The 25,189-nt window shown below is 41.2% G+C and overlaps 2 protein-coding genes across 2 annotated transcripts; one reads left to right on the top strand and one right to left on the bottom strand.

Annotated features, from left to right (window-relative positions):
* The first annotated feature begins 345 nt into the window (after positions 1-345).
* Positions 346-16,724, top strand: tlk1a (tousled-like kinase 1a). The gene is given in 24 exon segments (XM_071917885.2): positions 346-566; positions 568-593; positions 595-644; positions 6,612-6,733; positions 6,892-6,963; positions 8,092-8,130; positions 8,235-8,310; positions 8,413-8,456; positions 8,676-8,768; positions 8,863-8,949; positions 9,068-9,160; positions 9,415-9,525; positions 9,614-9,750; positions 10,792-10,980; positions 11,294-11,360; positions 11,977-12,074; positions 12,362-12,443; positions 12,542-12,633; positions 12,890-12,979; positions 13,086-13,255; positions 13,427-13,562; positions 13,679-13,790; positions 13,873-13,980; positions 15,643-16,724. Coding segments are annotated over 24 exon segments (2,307 nt in total). The 5' UTR covers positions 346-524; the 3' UTR covers positions 15,814-16,724.
* A 182-nt stretch (positions 16,725-16,906) lies between these two features.
* LOC139926282 (Golgi reassembly-stacking protein 2-like) lies at positions 16,907-23,945 on the bottom strand. The gene is made up of 10 exons (XM_071917946.2): positions 23,813-23,945; positions 20,987-21,067; positions 20,699-20,902; positions 20,231-20,317; positions 20,013-20,143; positions 19,200-19,332; positions 18,988-19,120; positions 18,643-18,729; positions 18,419-18,535; positions 16,907-17,972 (listed from the first exon to the last, which is right to left on the bottom strand). The coding sequence occupies exons 1-10, from the start codon at positions 23,873-23,875 to the stop codon at positions 17,737-17,739; spliced, it is 1,272 nt and encodes a 423-aa protein (XP_071774047.2). The 5' UTR covers positions 23,876-23,945; the 3' UTR covers positions 16,907-17,736.
* Between the last annotated feature and the right edge of the window lie 1,244 nt (positions 23,946-25,189).

Here is a 25,189-nt window from a genome sequence, read left to right as displayed (position 1 = left end):
TCCCATCCAATTGTTCTTGTCTTTTAAGTGAAATCTAATATTTTATCATTTTCTTTTTTCTGTCGCTTATAAATACGCCTATTCCATTATTCCAAATGTTTCATGTTTTGTTCTAGAGCTTGCACACTAACGTGATAATGCATTATTTCACATGTATGTCTTGTACTGTTTTTTTTAACTGTTAAAGTTTTCACCATTCATTTGCAAAGTCACCCATATGTGCAAAGTGTCTTGGAAAAGATAACAGTGGTATTGATAAAAATGCATCACCCTCGCGATAAAAAAAATTGCACACGATGCATGACGTTTCAGGCCACTTGAAGACAGAGAGGTAGCCCAGGAGCCAGGACGCACTGCCGAGGTGTGAAGAGGTTTGTGCCCAAAAAAGGATAATTAGACATTTTGAGTCCGCGGCAGCAGCTGTGCCCACATAAAGATTATTGTGAGGCGTCAATCAGATAATTTCCCAGCCAGTGGAAAACATTAATCATGTGCGCTGCAGTATCTACACAAAAAGTAGCTTGATGAGTGTCCAAAGTAGTGGAAGTTTGGAGGGGACGCCATCTTTGGTCCCAGCTCTCCACGTCCCCAACACGGATTGTTTTTTCAGCCACATATCACGGCAGTGGTGAAGGCTAAGAAAGGTATAGTGCAACCTAATAAGACGCATAAGTCTTTTCTTCTTGTTCGCGTAGGTCGTTTTGTGCAGTACAAAGGGAAATGTCTTAAAATGACGAAGAGATCTAGTAAGCTAGGTGGCGAATCTGCAAGCTAGCTATAGTAACGCGTCAGCTCCAAAGTCCATGGAGCCTGTTTGGCTAGCTAGTAGCACTGAAGACACAGGACGGTCTCTATGCTCAGGCCAGTGCAGTAACGTAAAGATAATTATGTGCATAACGGCAACAAGCCTTTACGATAACGGGAAGGTTACCACTATAATCGGCGCATCCTATCCATGCATGTTATGTGTTGTATTAACAATAGCTATGGAAATGATTCAGTAAATGCAGGCAACGGAATTAAGCAATTTCTGATGATGGTTAACGTTATTTCGCTGGCTTGGTAGCTAGCTAACCTAGGTAGGTTTGGATTGCTAGCTCCTATCTAGCCTCTGACTTGATTGTGGTCTTCCCTTGCCAACATTGTTCATAATTTGTTTGCATTTGTAGCTAATGTTAATTCACTACAGCGGAGAAGCGTCTCAGATCAGGGACGACTTTTCACATCAAGACAGTGAGAATCTAGGTGTTTTCTCTTTGAGATACCGCTTTGAGTCGTTACTGCTGCTGTGTTGGCAACTGTAATCAGTGCCTTGTTTTGACACGTCAGGATAACTAGAAAGCTAAACGTTAGATGCCCCTGCGAAAGTCAAGTGACACACCTGGGATACAGGCTAGATACAGTTTGCTCTGCTTTGGGCTGTGCAGCATGCATGCGCAGCCACACACAATCAAAGAAATGTTGCTGTTGTGTGTGAAAATACCTAATTGGTATTTGGTAACCTTATGTAGAGTTAGCAACATTGTTTTACATGACGCCCCTCCTCCCCAGTAGTTTTGCAGGGATATTGTTATGATGGAGAACCTCTGCTTATCTTTGAGAAATGGAGGTGGTCCTTGAATTTCTTGGCATTATCCAAGTTTCATGCATCAATTGGCCTTAATCAGTGTTGGCTGCCTACACCAGAATGACACTTGTAAACTCCCAGATAGGCCTACATTGGGAACATGGCTTTATTTGTGTTGCATTGTTGATTTTTGTTGCTTAGCCCACTTATGATCAGAATCTGCTGGCTCAGGCCAGAGATTTTAATGACTTTCCAAGTGTCTGCCATAAACAGGTGGTCACTCTGCTGAACAGCATGGAGTTAAAATGACATCCACAGCAAGAGTTCTAAGGGTTCAACCGCTTGCTTCTGCAGGGGCTTGAATATAGATAATAGTTAGGCGTTGAGGCCTTCTTCATGTTTCAAACAAAAGGAAATCTTCCCTCCTTGTCAAAGTAAAGGCCATATAGCATATTGTATTTCAGATGTAAAACTGGCATAAGCATTGCTTGTGGATGAAAGTTTAGATATGGTTAGGTCTCCGTCTCAGCAACACAAAAACTCTATTGAAAACATCAACTGCAGTAGAAAGTATTTTTAAAACTGCAATCTCTGACAGTTTTCTAGCAGGATTATAGAATTTTAACTGGCCTTGTTGTTAACATTTGAATCCCTACATCAGCTACTTTGAGTGAATTGGTGTAGAACTAATTATCTTGAGGTTGAAATGGCAGAGCAAAGGGGAGCACTGAAAATACCAGTTGTTTAATCACAACCTCGGCCCATGTTTGCCTGTCAAACCATAGTGATGTGAAAGGTTACGTTATAGTTTGAAATTTCCTTTTGTCTTATTGATTTGGTTGGTTTGAAATGAAGTTGAAAACGTCTTAGTGATTACAGGGATAATCAATTTTGCAGGGTTGAGGCTGTTTATTTTAGTATTAACCTATGTACTCATTGCAAAATTGTCAAACTAGCTAATTGCACAATGCAAAAGCGCAAGTTTTTTCCTGATTTTGGAGCTTTTAGTTTTCCTCTCCAATTTGTGGCTGATGCTATTAAACATGCAGTGAACATGAGTAGTGTAATCGGGACCTTTTGTGCTTGCATCTCTAGGCTTTGTCCATTCAGTTGTAGGCCTGTAAGGTAGATGATGGAGGTAGATGATCATTTCTTGAACAGTATATATTGCACATTTGATCAGAATTACAGAAAATAAAAAAATGGCAATCTCCATAATGTGATTTAGTAGCCATTACACACCACACCTGGAGAAAGCACTACATTTTTAAATGTACCATGGCCTGGGAGAGTACTTGATTCTGATTAGCTGGAGAGTGTCTATCAAAAACTTTTTACGCACAGCATGACTGGACACCTGAAACAACTGAACGCCTGACCATTTTTACTTCAGATGAATAGGAGATGGATGTCAATCTTTACCTGCCTGGTTCGGAGAATTCCAGTTACCTGTACTTCATTTTAAGTTGCTTTCCCTCCCAGCTATCTGGCATCCTGTTTGCCCAGTTGAACGTGCAGTGATGCCCTCCTTGGCTGCGCCCAGCAGTAGACATAGCCTGTGATCTCTCGAGCCGAATAATGATGATATTGTATTGGAGACATTAAAAATGTTAACAAACATGCTGATACTATACACTTGCCCACCATAGGTAATGTTAGTTACTGTAAGTTTGGCTAACATAATAACCCTAGTTTGCTGTTCATACATGTCCCCAAAACATGTAGGCTAGATGTTTTAGGAACAGGAAATCAGCCTGTTGCCAGGTTATTACTAAGTTGCCAGGTTGCTACTAAGATTTCTCCTTTTTGCTGGTGTTGTGAAGTTGCGCAAGAATCTCTGAGCATGGCATGGTAGTGATTGTTTTACATTAATCAGATCCACAGGTGTTACCAGGGAAATGGATGTTAATGGCAAAAGTTAATTTTGAAAACCTGAACACTGTTTTTAATCTTTGGCAAATAGCCATGGTATAAAAGAGATAATAACCATAGAGGGGCAGGGGCCAAGAGTCTGGAGTGGACCAGATATTTTTTAATGCCAGTCCAGGAAATCATATATGAATGTCGGTGTTGTCTAAATCCAGTCATAAAGGCTGGTCATCAGTTGATGCCTAGCCGTTATCATTCAACCATTATGCGTATGTGATCAAATAAATTCTCAGGCAGACAAGGCCACAAATGTGGCCTACATTTCCTGTGTTGTTGTGTTGTGCTGCTAGACTTTGACGCTTTGTCACATTAAAATATGCTGGTTCATATGATGTACAAAGCTTCATTGAGAACAATCACATGGTTTTCACAATTTGACTGAGAATTGATACATAGTATCAATATATTTGTACTTTTGGAAAGCTGAATCTATCACAAGCCTGCTTTGAATTTGTCATTAATTTTCACCCCAGTTATCAGAATTTGGGTCATCGCTGAACAGAGATGAGTGATCAGCAGGTTAGTTGGAGAGTCAGACTTGATTTATATAAATTTTGTCAAAAAATCCCCACCTTAACCTTAAGCTAATTCAAAAGATTGACAAAAAATCTCCAGTGAAACTTGATTGTTGCTTGCTCTAATAGCTGCTATTGTTGGGTCTCTCAGTATATAAAATTGGTCGGGCAATATTTGTGTGACTGGTTTTGCTGCTAGTTGTTTGTTAGTTGGCATAAGGTACAAGCTACTGGTTTGTGCTTGGTATTCGTTGAGTTGATGTTAATTGTCCACAGTGAAATGTACATGTTGTCTTGCTCACTTAGGCAAATTTGTTATGCACTCAGCCACTATGCATGGAGCTAAATGTTGAAGAACTTCCTTGAAGAATTGATTTTGTTTGTCTGAAGGGTAAACACATTTTATAGCTAGATTCCTGCATCCCATTGAAGGACTGGAAGTGAATTTGTGACATTGGCCATTTTGTACTTTTTGTTGCAGCCTCTTAAGCCTTGATCAGGCTAGAGCAGCCTCATCAAATAGAAAGGTTTTGATCACCTGCTTGGTGATCTTTCTTTTACTAATCTGTGAAATGTGTAATGATATTTTGCAGTGCTTAGTCAATAAGTGGAGTATTATTTACTGAGTCGGCTGCATCATACCTGTTACATGACATTTCTCAAGTTACCTCATGTTGCACTGAACATAAGCCTGTCTGCTCGCCACTGTAATGGGCACATATTACGGCAGGCTAAATTCTGTCAGACACTCTTGTGTCTTAGACACTGCTTGTTTTTTGTTCTACAGTATATATAATGAACAGCTTTCCATTTAGCTATTATTGCATATGCTCTTTTTGTCTGATGCAGTTTTTGGTATGTTGATGTTTTACAGTGTAGAATATCAGTCGGACACTACAGCTCTGGTCCCAAACCATACTGTCCAACTGTAAGATAATATCTGAATACCTTGACTGGAGGTTCTGAGGAATGAAATTTCCAGAAATTATACAAAACCTGAAGCATGTACATGCATTCTGAAATGGTTTGTACAGTTAAATTTGAAGTTTAAATATGGTCATTTGCATATATCAACAAGCGAATTGAAATTGCGCACAAATGTTATTTGCATTTCCACAAAAACCTTTTACTTATCAGGCATGTTCATTAGGCCAGTGGTTTTGAAACACAAGGTAACTAACATGTTGGTTTCTGTTCTGTTGGGGTCTGTTTGGACAGCCACATTTTGATTAGATTTATTGTTGTCCATCTATCTAGTGGAGATTTTTGGCTCTGTTTCATTATCTGGAGTTTCTGTGTCGGCTCCCTGGAGCACCACTGAACTGCATTTATGTCACCTCTACCTCACAGATGAGCCGAAGTCACATTAATCTTGGGAGTATTAGATGGTACTATAGCCTGCCTTTTCCCATCTGTAGGGCGTATTTTGGCTCCTGCTTTTCTCATTCACCCATTCTGCAATCACTTTTTTGAGAGAAAGACCAGCTACATCTGTTGCTGCAACAGTGGATAGATGCGCGGCACTAAATGAAATGGCTGAGCGGTTGTTAACCCTTTGTCAGTTGGTATGGATTTGGTGCACACATGCATCATTCAAAAGTAGGCTTTATCGCTAGCTGTTGTTGGTTGTGATTGTATACTTTCTTACTAGGAAGAATTTGCCATTTGGTTATGTTTTTAATCCACTTGAATGGATTTCATAAACCCCTACCTGCTGCACTGACTGAATTGGTGCCAAGACTCTGTAGGCCTTTGTGGATTCAAAATGGTGCTCTCATTAAAGTACAGGTTTTGTCAGCAGACCCCCTCTGAGCCTGCTGTGACACTGGAGCCCAGGGAGCTCGCTTAACTGTCCCACAGGAGCAGAGTATTCATCATTGCCTAGCAGTTGAAACATTGCTCTTGTGGTCTCTTGCAGTAATAATGTGGTGTTTGAATCTGTGGTGTAGAGATGCCTTTTTACTTCTCAACTTCTACTTTACCTTTTGATTTTGAACATAACACTCTTGGTAATTTTCTGGGTATTTTGTCACTTCCAATGCCTTGTTTTAACAGATTATGTCACTTCAGCCTGTAAATCCAGAAAAACACTGCTTGAAAACCCAATGCCAGAAAAAGAACGTAAATTCATTCATCATTTAGCTATATTGCTTATCCAAAATAATTATAGCAATTACGGTATTATGATATTTCACCATGATTTATATCCAAATAAGAACATTAAGCTACAGGTACTGGAACTGATAGTGGGAATAGGAATAAACATGGGTCCCATAACCAAAATTACCCCTCTCTCTCTCCGCTGCTACAATAATTGTAGAATGTTTTCGGGTATCCCTTGGTAATGGCCTTTAAATCAGGCCTGGCCTTTATTCTTGTCTTAAAAGTGAAGACTATAACATTATTGTTATTATTGCTATTATTATTATTTTAAATTGAAGGGTGACTTATTTAATCTATATATTTCTTAAATCTTTGAAGACATGCACATTTTGCTCTTATGCCATCTACTCTTGAGTGGGTGGGCAAAGGCTTCAATTAAGCCGTTGAAAGTCGTTGAAACATTGACTCATACAGTGAATTGTTGCTAATCCTCCCAGGCACCATGGAGGAGCTGCACAGCCTGGACCCCCGGAGACAGGAGCTGCTGGAGGCGCGCTTTATGGGTGGGGTCAGCGGCAGCACCGGGGGCAGCACCGGCAGCACCAGCGGGGGAACCAAAGTGAGTGGATTTGTAAACAAATGCATAAGCGTTCACGTACTTATCTAAATGTTAGTGTGTAGTAATTGGTAAACAAGCAGAACTATTTTTTTGTTCATTTTTGTTTTATGTCCACGTCCAGTTTTAACTTCCAAAATAATGATCTTTTGTTGTTTTAGGGCCTGACCAACAATGAATGTTCTAATCACAGTTTTGGAAGTCTGGGATCCTCAAGCGACAAGGAGTCAGAGGTACAGTTGGATGTGAATAAAAAAAACAAACAACAAATCTTAGCCTGTACTTGGAAACCTGCTGATATTGATTGACCATATTCATTGCGGATAAGACCTATCTTTGTGCTGGTTGGTGAGGTGGAAACCGAATTGTGTTCTTTTGTTGTTTTCCCAACGTTGGAGCTCTAAGGGACAATAAAAAAAAAAGTGGAATCATTCTGTTACCAAACTGTTCTCTTTTTGTGAGGACATGTTTCTTAATTGGGTTCACCTAGCGGGTATCTAGACTCGTGCATTATTATTTGCTTTATTATTATAATGATCATCATCGTCCAGACCCTGTATATTGTGACTGATCCTCAATAGATGGCCCGATGCGACTGCTTGGTTGCTTGGTAGCATTGCCCTGGGCTAATTAATGCCAATGCTAGTATTCTTAGTGATAGTGCTGTGCCTATGATGGTGGGGTCGGTCATAGAGGAATGTGGGCATGGTGACGGAAGACTCCAGCTGTGAGGTTAACTCTAATAGTCCTGAATCTCCTCGTCGTGAAGTGTGTGACGCTGCAGCTATATCGGCAACATCCGACCTGTGGGGGATGGGTTGCTGCGTTTCATGCTCTTCTACTCCTTCAATCCCCCCTGTGTAATTCACCCCCAGGCTGCTGTAATAAGTCATCGCCGTTGGGTCTCTTGAAGGGGAGAGAAGAGGAGGAGGCTGGCAGAGTAAAGCAGCCCTGGCCTCCTCTGTCGCCAAGCTGCTGAATGTGCACAGATGTCATCCTCACAGACACCCCACCCCCCACCCCCCACCCCCATACGTCACATGCACCCTAATGATGCACCAGTGTTGCACTCAATCAGACCAGCACCTGTCAGCAGATTCCTCGGCTGCACAAGGCTCTGGCCGGATCCTGTGGCCCTGAACTTGCGTGAAATAGTTGTGCTAGCTTGCATACCATTGGTTCTTTTATCTTTGAAGAACTAAAAATGATATAAACTAGCTCTTCAATGTTCATGTGTTCTTGTGGACCTTTTGGGCAAGAGTGTATTGGTAATGAAGTACTGATTTTATAAAGGTGGTTTGTGGTTTCTGAGACAGAATCATTGTGTTGGTCTAAAACTATTTCTCTCCTTCACTTTATAGGGGTCAGATGTGAAAAGAGGCAGTTCTCCTGCTTATTCGGTAGGTATATGATCAAATCTGAAGATGAATAGCCATATCTTGATGAGACAGTTTTGTTGTGTAATAATTATCTAGTTAAAAGCTGTTAAATATTTCTCTTTCAGACCCCAGAGAAGAAACAGTCAGAATCAACTAGAGGCAGAAAGAGGAAACCAGATAACCAATCAGAGAGCAGCCAAGGTGAGTGTCTCTTTATCTAGCTGGTTATAATTTGGTTCTGGATCATTGCAACTTGACTGAAATATTTTAGTAAATCGCAATGCTCTGTGTTCTCCTTCACAGGAAAATCCATTGTGCGAGGACCCAAAATTAGCGATTACTTTGATGTGAGTTACTCATTTGGTATCAAAGATTTCATACATTGAAAGGAAGCGCTGGATGAATGGTTTGTGCTATATTAATCCCCTTTCAGCGTCTGAGCCATAATCCACTTCAGAGTCCTGTCTCTAAAATAACAACCCTGTGGCATAAAAGGAGCTACTTGTGCATCTGTTGTTGCCAAGTGGTAGGCAATGATGTCACTCGTCCTCTCTTTGCCTTTTTAGTTCCAGGGAGGAAATGGGTCCAGTCCTGTGAGAGGTCTCCCCCCTGTGATTCGTTCGCCCCAGAACTCACATTCCCACTCCGCTCAGGGCTCTGTAAGTTATTCCCAAACTTCTACTCCCAGTCCATTTAGCCGCTCCATTTGGCTTTGTCTTCTTCTGACGGAGCTGTTGTCCTTTTCTGTTGCAGGTTAGACAAAATAGCTCATCTCCTACTAGTCTGTCTTTTGGGGACCACATGATGCATCCAAAGCAACTAGCAGTCAAATTTGTCCAGGTGAGGAGGGTGACGGTTTGGCTCTTTTTGTAATCCTTCTCATAATGTATTCACCATGTTCGAGGTTGCTGAGCACGTTTTTGGAACAAGTTCTTAACTTTGTTGTCTCCCACTACAGACTGACCTTACTGGGTTGAAATTGGCTGCCCTTGAAAGTACTAAGAATCTAGACCTTGAGAAGAAGGAGGGGAGAATAGATGATTTGCTAAGGGTAAGGAGAAGGAGGAGTTGTACCCTGTTCACTACCTTGCAGACAGGCTTAACCAGCCTGTGATGGATTACTGTAGCACAGGCTGCTGGATCGCAATGGATAAACTTGGCCTAAGTAATGTTTATAAACACTGGAGTAAAACAGACCCTCATTTAGTCTGCATCCACATTATTTACAGATCTTAAATAATTGGTGGATTGGGTGTATAATTATGGGTTATTGCTGAATCAAATTAATTTTTTTCTGCTCCATAGGCAAACTGTGATCTCAGGAGACAGATAGATGAACAACAAAAATTACTTGAAAAGTACAAGGAACGCTTGAATAAATGCATCACCATGAGCAAGAAGTTGCTCATAGAGAAGGTAAATACATTTTTTTTTCCTCTTCTGCTTTACATTTGTGTGTCTGCGCAAACCTGTATGCAAACTTCTATTGTGTTTTGTTGTTCAGAGCACACAGGAGAAGCAGGCGTGTCGGGAGAAGAGCATGCAGGACAGACTACGTTTAGGCCATTTCACTACAGTGAGACATGGAGCCTCCTTCACAGAGCAGTGGACAGACGGCTATGCCTTCCAAAACCTTGTCAAGTGAGCGCCTTTTTGATGACATTGTCTGTGTTCTCATTCTTATTGATAAGGAAAGAATTCACAATTATTACTATTAATAATGATGAACTTCATTTCTATTGCAGCTTTTGCAAAAACAAAATTTACAAAGCGCTTTACTGAGAAGACATTACATAAAGAAATAACAAAAATTGGTCAGTAATAAATAAGAGTCAGAGAGCAAGTTAACTCATAAATGGGTTTTAAGAAGTGATTTAAAAGACTGAACAGATTTAGCCAACCTTGGGTAGGTTGTTCAACGGTATAGGGGCCCTAAATGACAAAAAAGTATTTATATTTATTTTATATTATATAACTCTGTTATCGTGTTCTTGGTGTTAAACAAAATGACTGCTACTCCAGATGCTGATCATCTTTATTAAAGCCAATTTATACTAAGTGTTGCTGTAGCTACACCGTAGGTGTTTGCGTTGCCAGCGTAGCCTGCAGAGGCTGCTGCTGTGTCTTACGTGTACCTCTCCAAAAATGTAACTGCGTGTAGAGCGATGCAAGACTGCGAGAACTGTGATTGGCCCGCTTTGTATTTCCTCCTACCTGTATCGGATTGATGTCCGCTGATGGTGAAGACAATGGAGCAGATCAAAGAGAGACTAGCTGAGGAGGTTTGCAAATATATATTTGTACGACATTTCACCTCCGAATCATAAACTACTAGATGTCACTGAATTTGTGGTGAGAAATATCCCAGAAATTAGTTTCAGAGAATGTAAACACTACTACTTCTGTTGTTATTACTTCCGTACTCACAAATCACGCCACTGTTTCGGTGTACGCGCAGAATCTCCAAAGCAGAACTGTAAATGCTCGCACCACCGTAGATGCCTACGGCGCAGCAATGGCGGCACTTTGACGCAGAAGTATAACTTGGCCTTTACCTCTCAAATTGAGTGTTTTGCTAAGATGCTGTAGTTTATTATTTTGAGGCCTTGACCATGGGTGGAATACACTGTACAGAAATAGTATTGATTTCATCTAACGCTAAACAATGTTTTTCATCTGCAGACAGCAAGAGTGGATAAACCAACAGAGAGAGGAAATTGAGAGGCAGAGAAAACTTTTAGCCAAGAGGAAACCTCCATCCTCAAGCAACTCCCAAGCACCAACTACAAACTCTGAGCCAAAGCAACGCAAAACAAAGGCAGTGAACGGAGCAGAAAGTGATCCCTTTCTAAAGCCCAGCCTACCTCAGCTGTGAGTCCAGGCCTTGTATAAACCATAGATCAGAGCAACCACTCTCCAGGCAAAGGCAATGGATAAGATTTACTGTAATCTTGGGTTATATTCTTATATTCTGTTGTATTGTTACCAATCATGATGACAATTTGAAGAGAAAAAAAAAACCTTTTAAAACATCTGAATTAGTGTGAAATGGAAATCCTTAGAGCAAGTTTAACAGCATGCAACAGGATGGTTACATGATTGTGTAAATATAAGTGAATGTGAAGATACTGTTGACATAAGCCAATACTTTTTTTGTTTTTCATATTTCTCTTATCCTTGAAAGGCTGACACTAGCCGAGTACCATGAACAGGAAGAGATCTTCAAACTGCGTCTTGGACATCTCAAGAAGGTTGGTGGAATACTGAATGTGGCAAAGTGAACCAGCAACTACTTATTGTTAGAATAGCTCTTTATTGGCCCTGAGGGGAATTTGTCTGTCTGCACTGCTGGCCCTTAATGTACAAGACGGACACAGGACATAACATGCTTATTCATTTCATCAGTTACACAGAATTCACCCAGGCGCCACAATATAAGACAGGCACACTGCCCTTATAAACTGTTAAGCAGTCGAATGATGACTGGTATGAGTGAAGTGGCAAATGATTTAGCAAATCTTTGTTTTTTTAGTTGTGGAAATGGGTCGTATCATAGATCAAGTCAACTGAATACATATGACATACAGCCTGATCTTCTCGTTTCATGAGCTGAACCATTGTGCCTTTGTGTGAATCTCTCCAAGGATGGAGTGAGCCTGTAGTTTGTCGAAGTATTCGTTGTTTTCCTGATGAATAAGCATCACAGGCAGCCCCCCGACAGACTCTCTACCAAGTCAACCGTTAATATTTAATACGGAACTAGTCAGCCGAGTAGAAGTGGATTTTGATGAGCTCCCTCTCCTTGTAGTCAATGCTCTGATGTTCCTCTTGTGCGTCTGTGTGTTTGTGCGCTTGAATCATTTATAGGAAGAAGCTGAGATCCAGGCGGAGCTGGAGCGTCTGGAGAGAGTGCGCAACCTTCACATTCGGGAGCTGAAGAGAATAAATAATGAAGACAGTTCACAGTGAGTCTGAATCAATCTCTGATGCTAGTTACTTCATCAGGTCACGATGTACTAAGGCTGCTATCTGCAGTCATAGTGCTGTTGTAAAGTAACATAATGCCTATGGACTGGACTAAGCTCATCTCGGAGTACACATGCTTAAAACTGAGACTGACACATGGAGCCAGCATGGCTTTTTTTTTATTGGTCATGCATTAGCACAACAAAGCCAGTGTTTGAAATTGTAAATATCTTAGTAATTGATAGTTCTGTCTATATCTGTAATTTCTGTGCTTTTGCATCCAAAGATTTAAAGATCACCCAACGTTGAATGAGCGGTATCTACTCCTACACCTTCTAGGGAGAGGAGGTTTTAGTGAAGTTTACAAGGTGGGTGATCGAATTTTGATGTCACAAGTTTCAATAGGAAATGCTACACTTACTGGTTTTCAATGTGTAAGACAAATTTTTTAATGTGTGTTTAACAGGCTTTTGACTTGATTGAGCAACGATATGCTGCTGTGAAAATCCACCAACTCAACAAGAACTGGAGAGAAGAGAAAAAAGAGAACTACCACAAGTATGTTGGCCCAGAACTTGAAATGCGTGACCTCACTTGCGGTAGTTAATTAGTTTGTCTTGAGTGTTGTGACGTATGCAGACACTTCATGCTGTTCTGTCTCCTTGATGCCCTTGGTTTTCAAGTGTGTTGTTATTCTGCTCCACAAGCCTAGCGTCTGGCTATCCAATGCAGCCTAGAATACAGCACCTGCACCTTTCTACCCAAGCCTTTGCTTTGGTTGCCAACGGCAGCATAATCACCTTCCTCTCCACAGGCACGCATGTCGAGAGTACAGAATACACAAGCAGCTGGATCATCCCCGAATTGTGAAACTCTACGACTACTTCTCACTGGACACAGACACGTTAGTCACTCTTGCGTTCTTGTTCGCGCGTTTACAGCTCTCCCCAGTTGGTTGCTATTTTAGAGGTGGACTGTATTACTTATTTATTCTTTTCCCCATTCACTAGGTTTTGCACCGTTCTGGAGTACTGCGAAGGCAACGACTTGGACTTCTACTTGAAACAGCACAAGCTAATGTCTGAGAAGGAGGCACGGTCCATAGTCATGCAGATTGTGAACGCACTGAGATACCTGAATGAAATCAAGCCTCCCATCATCCATTACGACCTCAAGCCAGGTAAACTCACCCTTCTTGACAATAGTGTAGGATTCAGTGAATATCATAATTATTCTGCACTAAATGAGGTTGTCCTAAATGAGTGGCAGTGATCAGTGGTGTGAACAGTAATCTGAAGTGGGATTATGCCATTTCTTGTGTAGTGATGACTTATTTTACTTTGATTTTAAGGCAATATCTTGTTGGTGGACGGCACGGCCTGTGGGGAAATCAAAATCACTGACTTTGGTTTGTCCAAAATCATGGATGACGACAACTACGGCGTAGATGGGATGGACCTGACATCACAGGGTGCAGGGACCTATTGGTAAGAAGAAATGTCCAACATGTACATGCATCACACATAACACTATGTACGTGTATAACAGCTAGTACAGACACTAAATGAGCTAAGATGACTGCGTCATGTTTTTGTCCGGCCAGGTATTTGCCTCCTGAATGTTTTGTGGTCGGCAAAGAACCTCCAAAGATCTCCAATAAGGTGGACGTGTGGTCTGTGGGCGTTATCTTTTTCCAGTGTTTGTATGGAAGGAAGGTAAGGAGGGCATGTCCAAATTCTACCACATAATGTTTCAGTAAGTTATGCCCAATATTAATTGAGTACTATTCTTTTTCAGCCTTTTGGCCACAATCAGTCACAACAGGACATCCTGCAGGAGAACACCATACTCAAAGCTACTGATGTTCAGTTCCCTGTCAAGCCTGTCGCCAGTAATGAAGCAAAGGTGTGTGTGTGTGTGTGTGTGTGTGTGTGTGTGTGTGTGTGTGTGTGTGTGTGTGTGTATGTGAGAGTGTTTGTGGGAGACCGCTGTGGCCGTCCTAAAATATCAATCACACTGCTGTAGTGATTGTTTTTGTTTAAATCTTGTGTCTTTATAGCTTGTTTTTTAAAGGAAAAATCCACCTAAAACACCCAAACATTGTTGAAAAACAGCCATTGGTGATGTGCTTGTATTCCTGGGCCCACTTTGTTGTTTGGTGCATTTCTGTTATTCCGTTTCTGTTATTCTGTTATTGGATAACTGGCCAAATGTAGATGACGTGTTGCTACTTCGACATTTTCAGCGCAGCTACAGTGGACTTTGATAACAGAAAATTTTTCAGCCACCAATGGTAAACATCAGGTTTTGGTGTCAGTCCCTCAGAATCTAAGAGCGATGGCTTCTTTCTAGACTCATCATTTTGCACTGACATTCAACAGTCATATAGGGAGAAATGCATCGTAGAAGAGGCAGAGATACCAATTTCTCCACCAACAGTAGCTTCAGTACTCCATAATGCAATGCAGCCACAAGATATGTTGCATTTTGAGTAAGGAGTGTGACTCTTGACTGGAAAAACTCTCAATCCGTTATTGCTCTCTCCACCTACACATACTAGAAGTATATGACTTCAGAAGTCAACCTGCAGTAGACATTTCTTTCCACATTCATCATAGCTAATGGCAGTAATTTTGTCTTGGCACCAATCTCCAGACTTTAGGTAAAATCATAATGTTATGTTTCAGTGAAAATTTTAACTATTTTATGATATATTTTATCATTTGCCAATGAACTACAGTGAACGAACTACAAATTTTGTTGCATGTTAGGGCGTCATTAAATAGCAAGCTTCTATCTCAGCGAGCAGCGAGTACACAGTCTAGCTACGTTCTAAACTTGGCCAAATATGCCACCGGCTATGGCTTCATGTCATCTTTAAAAAACACATTAGGAGTAGTTGGAGAGGAAAATAATCATTGCAGCTATGTTGGAAACAGCTAGCTCATTTGATGGGGCTTTACTTGTTATTTGATTGGTCTACACCCTGCCGCATTGCTCCATAGTGTGTGTAGTTTTCTGGTCAGTGACACCAAATAAGTTCACACTCTTGTACCTTTTTAATTTTTTGGAAAATATCATACTTTTTGAATTATGCTTCATATGTTTACACCCTAATGGATAAATGAGAAGCGATCTGCACTGGTACACTGAACAAAACTAGAGTAGCCTTGGACAACATTGATGCTTATGAGGAGTTTGCCTTGAGGATTTACTTCTCGCACCAGCCAGGTGGAGAGATTGCACCTCTACCTCCCTAAAATCCACAGCTGAATGTAACAAGTTCATGTCCGTTCTCTGGGCGTTGTTGTAAGTCATTCTGGGAAATGTAGTGAATCATTAAGTGAAGTAGATGAGGAAGGTTGAGGGGAAAGTGGGAAGACCAAAAAAGGTAAATTACAACACTTGATCACAAAATGATATCGAACATCATAAATTGATATTGAACAGTGTAAGATTGGACAGAGTGGATTTTTCCTATAAAGGAATTGCTGTATTTTCAACACTGTTTCTCCTAGTTTGTAACGGTGACCATCATGAGTTGCTAAATTCTTTCTCCCCCTCTAGGCCTTTATAAGGCGGTGCCTGGCGTACAGGAAGGAGGACCGGTTCGACGTCCACCAGCTGGGAAGCGACTCCTACCTGCTCCCCCACATGAGGAGGTCGAGCTCCTCTGGGAATCTGCAGATGAGTGCTGCTGGCTCCGGACCAGCCTCCTCCAGTATCATCTCATACTGACAGCCTTGCACTGTGACGGAAAAGGCAAACTGACCAAGTTGCTCCCAGGCCTGCTGAGCTCCCAGAGGACCAGGCATTTGGGAGAGCAGCCAGCCATCATGCAGCAGTGTGTGCGGACGGAGCGGGAAGCCGGGGACGGTGGTGGAGAGTTGTGACTTGGCCTCTCCTCACCGGTGCCAGGCTTCTAACTGGTGTTTACCAGGACTTGATCAATGGGAGGACTTAATCAATGAAAGGACGTTTTTAATGAACATGGGTAAATGGACCTTATGAAGGTCCGACAGAGCACTGAAACTGACAAAGTACCTTGAAGAAAATGTGACTGGACACTTGTGAGTTTGGTTTGCGGATGGGAAAAAGCCTTAAAGGGCCGAAGGGAGACCTGGCAGCCCGCTGTTTAGAATAATTAACATGGTCCTGCCAGGGTGCAAATGATTCAGCTGCTAGAAGTTAATTTACTGTAAGGAGCAGACAGTCATCGTTTATGTAGAACTACAATGAATTCACTATTGATTTGGCTATATGTTTTGTTTTCCGAAGTGTTAGGCTTTAATTTGAGTTACTTAGCCATGAGAATGTAATGTTTAGCATACAAGTGGCATCTAGTGACACGTAGGTCCGGGCAGCATACTAATGTTTAATGCACAGAATAACCAAATGTAGAAAAATGACAATGTACAAAATCCTATGCAGGAATATTAATAAATGGATAAATTGAGAGAAATGTATATGAGATAATTTTCAAATTTTTGAATTGCAGCAGTACCATTCTGTACAAAAGTTAAAATTTCCCCTTGTAAAACTAGTTTCCTGGAGTGTTTTCATTTTGCTGCTTTTGATGTTGCTCTTACTTTTTGAAAGGGCTGTATGATCCACTTTGGGTACAAATTGTACAGTTCTGCTAAGAGTAAATAATAAATGCCAGGAAACATTTCAAGTTATATATATATTTTTTTTTTCTTCTAATGAATGCCATTGTACAATAACAAATCACCAGAGCTTGATCATTACAAAGTTTACATTACTTTAACTTCATACTAATCAGCATCACCTGGTTATGTATTCTCAAAATTTTAGGATGCTGCTTGTTTTCCTTTCACTTTCTGAGCTTATACTGACACCTTGTGGTTTTGATGGGTACTGCATTATTGGCTGTAGTATGAGCCATGCTCACTCAAAGCCAAGTGAACCAGTAATTCAGGATGAGCATAAACAACACTAAGACAAGAGACTTGAGTAGAGAAAATACATCCATTTAATCAAGTTAAGGATGTTTAATTTACAAACTTATTTTTGTACAACAAAAACCAAGACAATTCAGTAGATTCATAGGCTACAGCGCTGCAGCAAACAAAAGCTGCTTTTCTAAAAGACCTTCCCACTATAAGTTACTGCCCCGTCTTCCCCTGAAGTAGTTTGACCCCTATATATAGATGCAAAGAAAAATTTACTTGCATACTTAAAAGTATTTCCAGATGTACTAATAGTTATCATGGTAACCTGATTGACGATTAAAATTACAATTTGTAGCTAGTTCAGTAGGCACACCAGAGTGGTTGTCTGCTGTGTTAATCTATGACAATGATTGAGTTGTGAACTGTTTATGTTGTTTACCTACTCTGTTTACCTAGTCTGCCAGTTAGCTTGAATGATTCTTGTAATTTTCCTCTGACCTTTTGCATCATCAAACTGTTCTCACCACAGGGTTGCTGCTGACTGGATGCTTTTTTTTTTTTTAGACACCATTCTCAGTAAACACCGGGCGCGGTCATGTGAGAAGACCAAGAGTACAGTCATTTCTGGGATACTGGAACCAGTGCAACAATCATACCAGTGTGTGTAGGAGCGATTCATGAGTGGTGTGGCTAATAAACCGACTTATGTGTTAAGATCTGAGAGCAGGTCATCCAGAGAGGCTCTCTGCTAGGATGACTCTAAAGACACCGCCACATCTCTTGATTCAGAGGTGGCTGCTGACGATGGGACGGGGTTTCGGGTCAGTGAACTGTTGATTTCGATGGTGGAAGATGGAGATGTGGTGTCCTGTATGACAGCAGGGGCTGCAATAGTCGTTGCGATGGGGGGAAGAGCAAAGTCAGATGGAGGCAGAGTCACTCCAGGCAGGTTTAGAGGAGGAAGAGAGGCCAGTGGCGGGAGACCTGCAGAGCACAACACAACATTTTAAGAATAACTGTATTACTAACTACTGCATAGGTCGCTTTAAATAGTTATCTGCAAGATCCTCATTTTGATTTTAGTTAAGTCTATAAGTCTTTTTCCTTGGATTTTCTGTTGATGAAGTTTTGAGTTTTTGTAGGCATCTGTCTGTTCTGCCATGATGGCTATTGCTGGTCATGTTAAATATCCAATTCTTCCATTTATCTCAACAAACCGCACTTTCTGTCTGCCAGATGCTTTTTTTCCTACCCAACACCAGGTGTTTAGTACAGATAATGAACTGGCTATAGGTTGAATTAATACTGTATTAGAGCAATCAGCAATAGAGAGTAGCAAAACATATTTATTAATATGAAAAATTTGCAGATTATTAGTTTAAACATAAACACAATTTAAGAATATGAAAAAAAAAAAAAAACATCAGTACCTGCTTGTTGTAATCCACCAACTCCAGGTAGCGATACTTTGCCCAGGTCTGGCAAGCTGATATTTAGGTTTGGTAAATTAGGAAGGGGTGGAAGACCTCCAGGTAAGGGCATTAAGCCTGCAAAATGAATATTAAGTCAATTAGACAATGCTAGGTGTAGCAGAGGAATGTCATGCAAGCACCAGACCTGAGGAGCTACAGTCCCCTAAGTTACTTTTCCCAACCTGGTAGTGTGGCGGCGGGGTTGACGGACACTGGGATGCTGTGTGAGGAGGGGGGCTGGGTGGGGAGCACCGGGACAGTGGGAGCTCCTGCAACACAGGCAGGAGAAATATTACCATCACAATACCTGTTCAATATCTGTTTCTATATTTCTTCACTCAAAGCCTTCAAATTCACCTGCAGTATTTGTTATTTTAATCCATCTCCGGTTTTCTTTTTGTTCCCCGTTCAAAATTTGAACGTGTGTAGAGATGTTAAAAAGTTAATTTGCTAAAATTTGACTTGATCTGCAAATTCACACATCAATTCAAATGGGATATTTTGTAGATTTAGAGACAGTAGCATACCGGTCTGTAGAGCGCTAAGGCCAGCGGGCGGGGGACAGCTGACCGACAAGCCGGCGAGACCCGGTCCCAGTGCAGTACATGGAGAAGAAGGCAGAGCCGGTGGAACGGTGGGACTGACAGCAGAGAGATGGACCTGGTGACCAAAATGTTACTTTAACAAGGAGCTGGAACCCAGATGACATCCAAATAATATGTTTTCAATATTCAACTACCTCTATGAAGCCATCTTTAAGTGGAGCAACTGGTTCACTAGGAGTCTGTGCAGGGAAACTGATCTTCTTGCCCTCTGCAAATAGCAGTGTAGGTATCCTGTGCAGGTAGCCATAGCCAATCCCACATCCTAGACTGAAGGGACGGAGAGGACAGACTACAGTGAGGTGAAAACCCAGTGACCCCAACATGTCAGCTTTTCAAAAACTACCAGCTACAAGTGTAGTTAAATATAAAAATCTTGCCTAGCGTAGCTGTAATTTACGATGGACAAGCATTTTTTAAAGGATTACTTTTTGCCATTTTGCCTTTATTGAACAGTTCAAAGTTGAGAAAACTTGGGAAGTTGGGGGTGGGGGGTGGGGGGTGGGGGGTGGGGGGTGGGGTTGGGGTGATGACATGCAACAAAGCTTCTGGGCTGGATTTGAACCCTGGATGTCACAGTTACATGGTATGTGACCTGAAATGGGTATTGGTTTTGAAAGGGTTTCATAAGCCCAACGTTAATGAAATGTTCTTTTCCCATAGAGCAGTGGTTCTCAACGTGGGGTCCGGGGACCACCAGGGGTCCCTGAAGGGGTTCCAGGGGGTCCCCAGCAAATTGATCAGCAAATTGATCAAATCTCATCAAATGGGGGTCCATGGCCCTAATGTGGACTAAATTGAGAAATGATATGAAAAAGGTTGAGAATCACTGCCATAGAGGACTATGTCATACTTCAATTCAGGTAAAAACATGAAAATCACCAAAACTGGTGTTATAAGGTGTCCACCTGACAGCAGATAGGAGGGTCAGGTAGATGATAATGCCCTACCTGCCCTCTCCGCCCCATTCAGAGTTCGGGGTGATGACGACCTCACGGCAGTTGTCTGTGTCGGTGTTGTACACATACAGCTTCAGCCCCTGGCCCTCATGGGTTTCAATGAGGGAGAACAGATCCTCAGTCTGTTGAAAAAGAGCAGAAATACACAGCAGTTATAAACATATCACTAATTTGAAGTCACCATCATCAACAATCTGCATAGTAGGTACCTCATTCATGACAGTATCGGCTCCTATAATGTAGTCAGTGTGGGGTCTCAAACCAGCCAGGGTCGCAGGGGAATTTGGCTCCACATCCTGGACTCAAAACAACATGTAGAGCACATCAGGTCACAGCATCAACTTTTCTTCATAACTAATGACTGTCAACATTGCATGAGTTTGAAATTATGTAAAGGTTCTATCTGACTTTGTTTTTAAATCAAAATTGAGTTATCCACATATTCATGATCTTCGAATGTTACTTTATGCTTGTGTTAAATATTTAAATAGACAGAAGGCACATGCCAGTTTTGCCAGATAGTATGTCTTTGATGCTTAATATCTCAGATAGAACCTTATAATTCCAAGCTCATGATTGGTCAAACAGTCATAAATCATGTATCAGATTGTGACACTGGGTATTTCAGGACCCTTCGGGATATTTCATCATCAGAACAGGCCCAAGAGCCCACTCACCAGGACATGCCAAACATTTTCATTGGCTCCTTCGAAGCTGCAGAAGCGAATGCTGACTCCCAGAAGCCCCTGGCCTCCCCACATGTTGCTGGGGGTGACGGTCGTCTCCCTCACGTCCAGCGTCTTGCTGCTGTACACCTGCATCTTGATGGGCCTCTCCACGTTCACCTTCAGCAACTCTTTCAGGTTGTCGTTGTCTTTGTTCTGTCAGAGATAAACAGAGACTTATTGAAGCAGCAGGTCCGACAGCGAGAGAAATTGTTATTATTGCCGTGTTACTGAACTTACCAATCTCGTGTCAGAGATGGAAATGATGAAATCAAAGAATGGCTCCAGTCCTGCACGGTGACCAGGGGAATTTTCCTGCACCTGCAAAATAAAGTATTGTAAATAGAGAAAAATAGAGAGAGACACTAAACACTAATGTGAAATTGTCCATTCCAAAATAGATAGCTATAGAGGGTAAAATAGTACAGCTGGAATAATATCTCCCTCTTTCACATACAATACACAAACATATACAAAATACCTGTTCTGAACTTCTATCATTGTCTTTAAAAAATAACACCCTCACCAAAAATACTGAAGCTACTAAAACTGTCTCACTAGAATTTAAACTAAATAAAACTAAACTACAAGTGGACTAAACAGGGAGGTCCTATCTCTCCTTTATTATTTTTAATAGCACTAGAACCTCTAGTGATATCTATTAGGGGACACCCAGGAATTCAGGGAATAAATAAGGGAGGGAAAGAACACAAAACTGTTTCTTTATGCAGATGATATTTTATTACTCATTAAAAATCCTACATCCTCACTCCCCATACTGCTTGAAACTATCGAGAGATTCTCTGTTTTATCAGGGTACAAAGTTAACTGCTGGATATTTATCATCTGTGGTTTCACCTTTTAAATGGATGCGTAGGAATGAAATATCTTGGTATTTTACCAACATCAGAATTAGATAAAATAGTTGACATAAATATATTTCCACTCATTCCAAATATTAAGCAGAACATAGATAAATGGAAACTGTTAGGGCTTAGGGGGGAAGATAAACGCTATGGTGATGGTTCCAAAATTTAATTATCTATCAACGATGCTTCCATTATGTTTTGCACCTTCAGTTTTTAAACAGTATAATGCCGTTATCAGAAATTTCTTGTGGGAGGGAAAGAGACCTCGGATTAGTATGCAGAAGATTTATACACCTACAGAAAGAGGAGGATTAGGCCTTCAAAATGTGGAACTGTATAATGCTGCTTTTGAAATCTGAAAACTGGCCAAACACTGGAGGAGAGAAGGAGCAGAGCAGGGAGGGGTAGAGATGGAAGAAATACGACAGCTCCCTCTGGGCCAATACACGTTTTATCTCAGGAATCAGAAAGAGATGGAAATTTACAGGACATCAACCCTCATCTCATCCACTTAAAAATGATTTAGTCTAATGATTAAACAATCAATTAAACAAAGACATGCTTCAAACCTGAAATATGAGTGAAAAATGGGTAAAACAAGGGATTTAGGCCTTAAGCGACCTTCATAAAAATGAATTATTTTTGACATATGAAAGGATGTGTATGAAATATAAACTAGATGAAAATAATGTGTGGAAATATATGCAACTTGAAAACGCTTCTAAATATGCTTCTGAAATACTGAAAGAGAAAATTGTGACAGGAGAGATCGTTTCTGTTCCTTATTCAAAACAGACAGCATCTTTTTGTTGTAGAATATTATGTAACTGAACAGTGACATCTGAAAATGTAAGAGTTGTATGGCAGAATGACTTGCGATCTGATCTGAAAAAGATAGTTGTGAAGTTATGGCTGAAAATGATAGCAAACAATGGTTGTAATATCAGAGTACACAGTGTGCAGATTTTACTTCACTCCTACTTGACTGCATGCACTGTGGGAATAACCTGTTGTACAGCCATTATAGGACAGGGCCGTAAAGTGCATGAAGGACCCATTAGACAGCCATTAAATAGGACCCCAAGAATGTCTTTATGTGATGAATGTCAAGTAAAAGGTGTAGGTGTAGGTGAAGGTATATGAAAGCATAAGAGGAACATATGTGTACTGTATACTGCAGGGACAGGCAACCATGTGCCATGGAGGGCCGGGAGTCTGCAGGTTTTCATTCCCACCAAAGACCACAGCAGCTGATAACAATGATCGACACATCTTTAACCAGACAGGAGGAACTATTCCGTGAAATCACCTCCTTTAGTCTTTGGTTGGATTGGAAACCTGCATACTCTCCGTGGCACATAGTTGCCCATTCCTGGTATTGCCCTGTATGTAATATTTATTTTTCTTTTGAAATTTAAACTATTAAAAGGGGGAAAGCTGGTGGCAAGGGGAATTGCAGGTTCTACGTCAAAGCAATGGTGTTTCAAAAGGAGAGCACACACCCCATCTACAAACAACTTGCATAGCGGCCACACCGGTTATTCTGGCAAATATTTTACCAAAGCTTTATCCTGAATTCTACCAAAGAGGGTACCTATCAAGAGAATCGACACGTCAACCTGATCGAGTCCACGAGTGCGCATGTCCAAGCCAATAACGCTTGAACTCATCGTTGGCTACTTAAGACTTTCCTCATCCGTTTGATGTCGATTTGTGATAGTACAGTTTGGATATGACACATTATTTTACAAAATAACAATCAGTGGCAGCTCACGCAGAACTGTAGACCCGTTCGTCAATCACGAATTATTTATAACTACACCAATGGCAGGTACCAAACAGTCATTCAAGTCAGAAATCTTGATCTTTGCTATCTTGGATGCTAGCAACCTCTGACAAGCTAGTTAGCTAATAGTGGAGACCAGTGTGTTTGGCTAACGTTAGTAAACATACGTTTCGTTTGCAGGCCTCCCTACTGCACAACGAAGAACTTAAAAATATTCAGATATTTGCACCAGCTGCAGTTGACAAATAAACTAGCTGGCTTGCTAAAGTCACATTTCTCCTTTCTCTCTCTCTCTAGCTCTCTCTCTCTCTCTCTCTCTCTCTCTCTGCAGCTAGATCTCTCTCACCAGCAGCACATCCAGTAACGTTACGCTGTGTTTCTGACAGCACATGACAGGAAAATTGTTCTCACTCTGAGGACGTGGTAGCCTTCAGATCCTCCACCCGGTATCTCGACGCTCTGAGATCCTCCCATGTTTCCCTGGATGTTGGCTAGCTGGTTTGTTTAGCAGACGGCTGTCAGGAGGCGACAGTGGTTTGATGTGGTTCCGGGATCCGAGCACTTCCGGGATGGGACAACCTGAACTGACCTATGTGGTGTGTGCTGACAATTTTGTGATAGGTTCATAACACACACACACACACACACACACACACACACACACACACACACACACACACACACACACACACACACACACTACACAGTCCCACATATGAAACAACAATGCCTTGCTCAAGGGCACAACAGTGATATTAAGGATATTTAGGACTTTATCAATAAGTGATGTGATTGATTGATGTGATTACTGTGGTCACAGTGTTTGCGGTCATAATTCTGCCTCATTCCAGTAATTTTTATTTATTTAATATTGGGATATTGTAGTTCAGCTGCTTCTCTGAGGCTACTTGTGAAAGGAATGTTGATTAGGTATCTGCAGGGTAAAAACAACCTACCTGACATTATTTTGGAAGGTGAGTAATGAGCTTCTTAGCCAGTAAACTGCCACTATCTTTATCCATTAGCACAGCCGAGCATTGTAATTGCAAACACCTTAGTTTTATTTTTTAAAGTTTCATTATTCAGATCCCAGCCTTCGATTTGATTGTATAATCATGTTAGAGCAGAAATGGGAGCTGGGGCAGATGGGAGAGAGTGTAGTTGTCTGTGATCAAGTGCTGATAAAGGCTATCATCATCATCACTATCATAAAGAACATGGGCTGCAGGAGGAGATTAATGAATACGTAATTGAATATCTCTCTAGTGTAGCAGGTCTTATCAAATAATTTGAAATAAACTTGTTGAGGATTGTGGTTCTCCTCATCAATCATCAGCTATCCTGTCAGTCTGGATGTCCACCAGTGTTCACCTTGATGTCCTGTCTGAGCTGTGAGTTCCCACTGCACCCTCATTCAAGAGAGGAAATGAAGCTCTGGGGTGAAATATTTTATCTGTCACATTGTGGTCTAACAGAGCCAACACGTATTGTCATTTCTTATAATCGCACAATAATAATTTCAAAATGTACAGACAGAAGACCAGTTTCTAGCTGATGATGATCACAGTTTGAAACCTTGTGTATAGTAGCTTCATCATGCGTACAGGCAAAAAGGATGATGATACAGGGGGGTTGTAGGCCAGTGGTTCTCAGCGTGGGGTCCGGGGACCACCAGGGGTCCTTGAGGGGGTTCCAGGGGGTCCCCAGCAAATTGATGAATTGTTAAACTCCGCCATTATTTCATTTCAAGAAGTTAACATAATTAGAAAATGTAGAAGAATGACTGTT

Source organism: Centroberyx gerrardi, chromosome 10, assembly GCF_048128805.1.
Source record: "Centroberyx gerrardi isolate f3 chromosome 10, fCenGer3.hap1.cur.20231027, whole genome shotgun sequence".
Classification (NCBI taxonomy): domain Eukaryota; kingdom Metazoa; phylum Chordata; class Actinopteri; order Beryciformes; family Berycidae; genus Centroberyx; species Centroberyx gerrardi.
The sequence above is the reverse complement of the archived record's forward strand: the minus strand, read 5'-3'. Positions and strand labels throughout refer to the sequence as shown.

Bases quoted from the DNA above. Each gene is read 5' to 3' on its own strand.
- LOC139926282 (XM_071917946.2), bottom strand. From the start codon at position 23,875: ATGGGAGGATCTCAGAGCGTCGAGATACCGGGTGGAGGATCTGAAGGC. The intron at 20,318-20,698 runs GTGAGTGGGCTC...TTTTGAGTCCAG, and splicing joins AAAATGTTTGGCATGTCCTG to GATGTGGAGCCAAATTCCCC. The intron at 20,144-20,230 runs GTACCTACTATG...CTTTTTCAACAG, and splicing joins CCGATACTGTCATGAATGAG to ACTGAGGATCTGTTCTCCCT.